We start from the raw sequence: 7,370 nt of genomic DNA, 5'->3' as shown, positions 1-7,370 counted from the left end.
GGTAAGCAGATAAACATCAAATTTTCATTTTTGGGTGAACTATCCCTTTAAGCAGCACATCTGTTTTCAACATTGATTATAAGAAACCAAATGAGCTTTTCAGAATGATTTTTGAAGGATCATCTGACACTGAAGACTAGAGTAATGATGCTGAAAATGTAGCTTTGCCATTACAGGAATAAATTACATTTGTAATTAGATTAAAATAGAAAACAATTAAGGGTAACACTTTACAATAAGGTTCATGAGTTAACATTAGTTAACTACTTTAACATGAATTAAGAATGAACAATACTTCTACAGTATTTATTAATCTTAGTTTGTTAATTTCAACATTTACTAATGCATTATTAAAATCAAAAGTTGTGCTTGTTAACATTGATTAATGCACTGTGAATTAACATGAACTAACAAAGAATGACTGTATTTTCATTAACTAACATGAACAAGAATTAATAAATACTGTAATAAATGTGTTGTTCATGGTTTGTTCATGTTAGTTAATACATTAACTAACATTAACTAGTGTAACCTTACCCAATTAAGTTATAATAATATTTTACAGTGTAATTTTTTATTTTTTTTTTTAATCATACTCTTAGTCAAATAAATGCAGCCTTGGTGAGCTCTTAATATTATTTTCATCTGTTCTCACATTTTCGGTAGCTCTTGCCAATGGGTAGAATCACTGCAACAAAGAGACCGAGACGAAAACCGAAAGAGCGGCTTGAAAATGCCTGTCCCAACAAGACTGAAGCTTCTCCAGAGCAGGTAGTATGTTTTTTTATTTTTTATTTTTTTTTGTAATATAAAACAAGAACACAGAATTGGACAGTAATTTTAAATGATCCCAATGGGATCAAATAAGAATCCTACTGAATAAACCGATTTTTTTTATTTCAGCAATGCTGTACACGTTCTTTTAAGATTTGACTAGGTCATTAGGTGACTAGGTGACTTGATGTTGGTCAAAGCAGTATGATAACAGCAGAGAATTTGTTCAGTGCTGTTGTTTTTATACTTCACTTTATAAATCTCTCCATAAGGAACCTGCCAGAGGAGGGCCTCGCATTAAGCATGTATGCAGAGCTGCAGCTGTGGTTTTGGGTCAGCCTCGTGCCATGGTCCCCGACGACATCCCCCGACTCAGTGCACTACCCCTGCACGAGAGATCAGATATATCCCCTTCACCTGCAGAAAAAGGTACCAGCACTTACACTGCAAAGATGACCAATAAACCCAAGAAAGGATCTGATAATAGACCTAGATCTAATGTGTTGATATTGTCTAATACCTTTTGTTAATTATGTATCAAACCCGTGTTTTGACATATTCTGTCACTTTTACAGGAGTTGAGTCTCACTCTGACCCAGAAAGCCCTGTATTACAAGATCACAGGACACCCAAGTTTCGCCGTGGTAGGGCTCACTTGTTTGGGAACCGGTCCCGACGGTGTGGGGAGTGTAAAGGTTGTCTGCATGAGGAGGACTGTGGCAGGTGCATAAACTGCTTGGACAAACCCAAGTTTGGCGGCCCCAACACAAAACGGCAGTGCTGCATGTAAGTATGCTAATTGTTTTTGTATTCTTGTATTTTACTGCTATGACTGCTTGAGACTCACTTCATAGTTTATGCAGTTACTGGGCGAAGCCACCTTTTTACACGTCACATTTTACATTAAAGCGGGAATCTTTACACTTTGTAAAAATTCATTATTATAGTAATATTTATACAATATTACAGTTTATAAGGAAAAAATAGTTACTTTCTTAACAGACAGTGTTATTTATAAACTATTATGGTATGTATTAATATTTTGAAATGGCCTATTTATTTGTTTTATTTTATTTTTCATTTTAGTTTAAGTTTTAGTAATTTTGTTGTGCTTTTGTAATTTGTATTACTATTTTGTTTTTTAATATTTCTATTTAGTTTTAACTTATTTGTAATTCACTTATAGTCATTTTAGTACTTAAACATATTTATTTCCAAGTTATTCAGTTCTCAAGGCAACATTTCTGTCATTTATGTCAATAAAATGAATGTTTGTTTATTTTTTTAATATCTGTCCCTGAACAGTTTAATTCAGTGTTGTGCAGTGGTTTTCTTGCTTTTGTCAGATTCAAGGCCCTCATATTTTTCAAACTAAGATCAGTGCAGTCCTGTCCAAATTAAATAGCTTTTTTTTTTCTTTCTTTTTTAAAAGATACAAGAGATGTGATCAGGTTGAGGAAAGGAAGGCCTTGAGACTAAGTGGCAAGCTCCAAAAAGGTAAGAACAAGTTTTAGAGTGAATGCAAGCATTCAAAATGAACTGCACTGTTTATCCTCTGTGTGTCAGCTAAAACGTGTCTCCATTTTCAGGGCATGTGAAGAAGCGGCGCTCATCGATAAGTGCGGGGCACTCAAGTAATGAGGAATGTGAGGGCAGTGATGGGATCGGGCAAATGTTTCCAGCCTCTCTAGGTGACAGTCCGTCTGTGCGGAAACAGCCCCGCCGACACGTAAAGCCACGTTCCTACTGCGACCTGCTGGATTACGACTCTGACTTTGACTGGATAGGAGGATCAAATTCCACCTCCCCAGCCCGCAGAAGAACTCCTGGCCTTCGCAACTCAGGTTAGACCGTAGTATGGAAGCTTATTTTCACCAGAGAATAAAACAATTGCAATTCTGACTTTTCTCGCAATTTGATATTTTCTTGCAAGTTTATATCTCACAATTTGGACTTTTTTCACACAATTCTGAGAAAAAAAGTCTGAATTATGAGATATAAACTCGTAAACTTGTGAGAAAAAGTCAAAATTGAGAGAGAAAAATTACATTTTTATTACCTTTTTTGTTTTATTCCTTCGCGGAAGGTATAAATAAAAGTTTTTTATCACGCAATTCTAATCTTTTTCTCAGAATTACGAGTTTATATCTCGTAATTTTGAGCTTATATTTCACAATTCTCTTTTTTTTTCTGAATAATGAGAAATAAGTTAGTTATGAGTTATGAACTTGCAATTGCTGGAAAAAAATGTCAGAATTGTTAGATGATAATAATAAAAAAATATTTTTTACAATTAATTTTTTTTTTATTACTTGACAGAAGCAAGCTTGTTACAGTTCTGACTTTTCATCTTGCAATTCTAACCTTTTATTGTTTATATCTCACAGTTATGAGTTTATAGTTTGCAGTTTCTCAGGACTGCAAGATAAAAAAGTCAGAATTATGAGATTAAAAAGGCAAAATTGCCTTTTTTGTGTTTTGTGATGGAAACAAGCTCCCATACCGTAGTGATCGGAAACCTATAACTTTTTTTTTTATATATATATAATTGGAACCTATGGAAGCCCGTTTCCGCCACTGAATAAAAAATAAAAAAGGTAATTGCGACGTTTTATTTCACAATTCTGACTTTTTTCTCATAATTGCGTGATATAAAGCGAGTTATAAAGTCAGAATTGTGAGATATAAACTCACAGTTCTGAGAAAATATCAGTCCCCCCCCTCATAATTGGACTTTAACTCGCAATTGCGAGTTTATATCACGCAATTCTGACTTTATAACTCGCAGTTGTGAGTTTATATCACGCAATTCTGACTTTATAACTCGCTTTATATCACGCAATTCAGAGAAAAAAGTCAGAATTGTGAGATAAAAAGTCGCAATTACCTTTTTTATTTTTATTCAGTGGCGGAAATAAAAGTCAGAATTGCAAGATATATACTCACAATTATGAGAAAAAAGTCAGAATTAAGAGATAAAAAGTCGCAATTACCTTTCTTATTTTTATTCAGTGGCGGAAATAAAAGTCAGAATTGCAAGATATATACTCGCAATTGTGAGAAAAAAGTCAGTTATATCTCACAATTCTGACTTTATAACTCGCAATTGTGAGTTTATATCACGCAATTCTGAGAAAAAAAGTCAGAATTGTGAGTTTATATCTCGCAATTCTGACTTTATATCTCGCAATTCTGAATTTATAACGCCCAATTGCGAGTTTATATCTCACAATTCTGTGAAAAAATTGAATTGTGAGATAAAAAGTCGCAATAACCTTTTTTTTTTTTTTTTTTTATTCAGTGGCGGAAACGGGCTTCCATAGGAACCAGAATCTTGTTTGTTTCACAAATAATTTACATGCATTTCTGTTTGCATTAAATGCACCACAGATTTTGTGTCATTCGACGACTTCATTGGCGATGCTTTTGATGAGGGAGTGCGGCATCGCAGACCAAGCTTCCACAAGGTTCCACCCATTAAACGGAAAGTTGAGAAGGTATTCATATTGTTGAGGCTCTCATAACTGTCCTCATTCAGCCAAAATGTAATCGAAACAGCGAAAGCAACTTCCATTTTTCCTTTGTTTGCAGAGCCCTCAGGAACAGACGCCGCCCAGCATCCTTGCAGCCCTCGCCAATGGTTTTGCAGAGAGAGAACAGGAGCCCGCAGAGCCCACACACAAGATCCGTGTTGATTTTAAGGTAAATGGCTATATTCCTTTACAAAACTGAACATGAAAGTCAAGTGGCTCTCTAAAGATGTTTTCATGTTGTGGGATTGGCTGATATTTCATTTGTAATCTACACAGATGTTCAGCACTGCAGTGGTTTGCCACATGATGGCAGCACCTGATTCTGTTATGGAAGGATCAGGGTTACCCAGCAGAATAGTCTTGATATATTAAGATATTTGTAATGTTTTTGAAAGAAGTATCTTATGCTTGCCAAGGCTGCATTTATTTGGTCAATAATACAGTAAAATATTGTGTAATATATTTAAAAATCACTGTTTTCTATTTTAATATATTTTAAAATGTATTTCTGTGATGCAAAGCTGAGTTTACTCCAGTCTTCAGTGTCACATGATCCTTCAGAAATCATTCTGATACTCTGATTTGCTGCTCAAGAAATATTTCTTATTGTAATCCATGCTGAAAATTGTTGTGCTGCTTAATATTTTGTGAAAATCGTCGTAACTTTTTTCAGTATTCTTCGATGGACAGAAAAGCACAGCATTTATTTGAAATCAAAATCTTTTGTATCATTATAAATGTTTTTACTGTCACTTTTGATCAATTTAATGCATCCTTGCTGAATTAAAGTACTAATTTCTATTAAAAAAAAAGCAAACTTAATCATGATTTGTAGGAAGTCTGATCTCTTTTACACAGGAGTTAACATGCACAAACTTGCTTGCATTTGATTAGTGATCTACTTATAATGCATATTAATCTTGAATATGCAATGTATTTATAAAAAAAAATTTAAAAATCATAACACAGGTTTACATTCCAGGATTAAATTTGATTTTGAATCCCATTTGTTCTGTGTGCTCAGACTTTTGGACCCATTTCATATTTCTCTTAAAATAAAATGTTTGCAGACCAAGAAGCTCATTGGTGTCGATGTTTAGTTGTGTTGTGCATTCAATCTCACATAGCTTTTTTTTTATCGTCATCATGTCCTATTTTAATTCAAAGAGAGTTATCTCTGGTCCTCTATCTTCAGGGGAAAGCATGCAGCTAAAATGTTCATTATTCCTCTCTGTCTCTCTCCACAGGAGGACTGTAGTGTGCAGAGCGTGTGGGCGACAGGAGGTCTGAGCATCCTTACTTCTGTACCCCTCGTACCCCAGTATGTCTGCCTGCTGTGTGCCAGTAAAGGCCAACATGAGGTATGTCCTGACTGCTCGACATTACAGCAATGTCTTAAAAATGTTGTAGGCAAAAAAAAAATTAGGTTCTCAGAATACGTTATAATAATGGGGAAGTTTCACTGGTATTATGGGAACCTGGACATATTTATTTTCGTCATCATGTCAACCAATGTTTTGCAGATGCTGTATTGTCAGGTCTGCTGTGAGCCTTTCCATCGCTTCTGCTTGGACCCTTCAGAGCGCCCACTGGAGGAGAACAAGGAGAACTGGTGCTGTCGGCGCTGCAAGTTCTGCCGAGTTTGTGGATGCAAGAATAAAGAATCCAAGGTAGTTTTCGATGCTTTGAAATGTGAACCCTAATCTGAATGGATTCACCTAAGAATAAGAAGCTGAGATTGTCTTAACCAAAGTTCTTTAGGAGTGTAGAGCAAAATTATGAACATTTTGTGATGTAAACTACCATTCAAATGTTTGTGCTTGGTAAAAAATGTTTTTTTTATGTTTTTGAAAATCTGTTATGCTCACCAAGGCGGCATTCAGAAATAGAGTAAAATCCGTAATATTGTCAACTTCTATTACAGTTTTAAATAATTTTCTTTTTGAAAATATTTTTCAATGTCATTTATTACTGTGATGCCAAAGCTGAATTTTCAGAAGCAGTTGAAATCAGTTGTGCTGCTTCATGTTTTTGTGGAAACTGTGGTACTTTTTGGTTTGACAAATAGAAAGTCCAAAAGAACAGCATTTATTTTAAATAGAAATCGTTTGTAATATTATAGATGTCTTTACTGTCACTTTTCGTCAGTTTAATGCTGAATAGAAGTATTAATTTCTTTTGGGAAAAAATCTTAATGACTTTAAAAAATGACAAATATTTCCCTGAAACCTACAGAGGTGACGAAAAATTTTATTCAGTACCGTTCAAGAGTTTAAAGGAAACAGATGTTCTATTACAGCTTTGGCACTGGTTGATATATTTTTTTTTGTGCTTGATCTCTGTGCAGCCTCTGCTGGAGTGTGAAAGGTGTCAGAATTGTTATCATCCTGCCTGTCTGGGTCCCAACTACCCCAAACCCAACAAACGTAAGAAGCCTTGGGTAAGTTGACCGCAGTGGAACTTTCCTCAGCATGCAAGACCTACAAAGAACTTTCAGTATGCTTTGCTGTCTCAGCTCCCATGATATTGCATTTCATTAAAAAATGTAAAAGCAAAAAAATACTGGAAAATCCTCGTTTGTATTGTAACTTCAGTTAATCCACAAATGAAAATTCATTTTTTTCAGGTTTGTATGACATGCATCCGGTGCAAGAGTTGTGGTGTGACCCCAGGAAAGAGCTGGGACACCGAGTGGAATCATGACAAGGGTCTGTGTCCTGACTGCACTAGGTTGTTTGATCAAGGTGAGACTTGTAGGATCTTACTATCTGACAGTCAGATTTTTATATAGCCCTATAATAAATTATGCAGGTGTTCAGCATTTTATTTATTTTTTTTGGAGTTAGCATAATACAATGACTTTAGTTGCCATTTGCCTATGCTCTGCAGCTGTTTCATCAGCTGACTCTCACTGGGGTAAAGTTTCCTGTTAAGGAAGGGTTCATGTGTTATTAATATTTTCCTGTTGTTCATGTGCTAGTACTAAATGTTATAATTTGACTGGGTTTTATATTGAGAATGTATATTTTTATGCTCTCTCTCTCTCTCTCTCTCTCCCTCCCT

At 35.1% G+C, this 7,370-nt stretch overlaps 1 protein-coding gene across 1 annotated transcript in view; it reads left to right on the top strand.

Moving 5' to 3' along the window:
- The window catches only part of LOC107701550 (histone-lysine N-methyltransferase 2B-like), a 40,195-nt gene that overhangs the window by 12,682 nt on the left and 20,143 nt on the right, over positions 1-7,370 (top strand). The window contains exons 5-15 of the mRNA XM_016503589.1: positions 667-771; positions 1,047-1,203; positions 1,350-1,560; positions 2,207-2,271; positions 2,364-2,618; positions 4,165-4,271; positions 4,366-4,476; positions 5,555-5,668; positions 5,831-5,977; positions 6,655-6,747; positions 6,934-7,051. Coding sequence (XP_016359075.1) covers positions 667-771; positions 1,047-1,203; positions 1,350-1,560; positions 2,207-2,271; positions 2,364-2,618; positions 4,165-4,271; positions 4,366-4,476; positions 5,555-5,668; positions 5,831-5,977; positions 6,655-6,747; positions 6,934-7,051 — 1,483 coding nt within the window. The remainder of the gene's footprint in view (positions 1-666; positions 772-1,046; positions 1,204-1,349; positions 1,561-2,206; positions 2,272-2,363; positions 2,619-4,164; positions 4,272-4,365; positions 4,477-5,554; positions 5,669-5,830; positions 5,978-6,654; positions 6,748-6,933; positions 7,052-7,370) is intronic.

The sequence above is a fragment of the Sinocyclocheilus anshuiensis genome, unplaced genomic scaffold (genome assembly GCF_001515605.1).
Source record: "Sinocyclocheilus anshuiensis isolate Anshui unplaced genomic scaffold, SAMN03320099.WGS_v1.1 scaffold2874, whole genome shotgun sequence".
Classification (NCBI taxonomy): Eukaryota; Metazoa; Chordata; class Actinopteri; order Cypriniformes; family Cyprinidae; genus Sinocyclocheilus; species Sinocyclocheilus anshuiensis.
The sequence above is the reverse complement of the archived record's forward strand: the minus strand, read 5'-3'. Positions and strand labels throughout refer to the sequence as shown.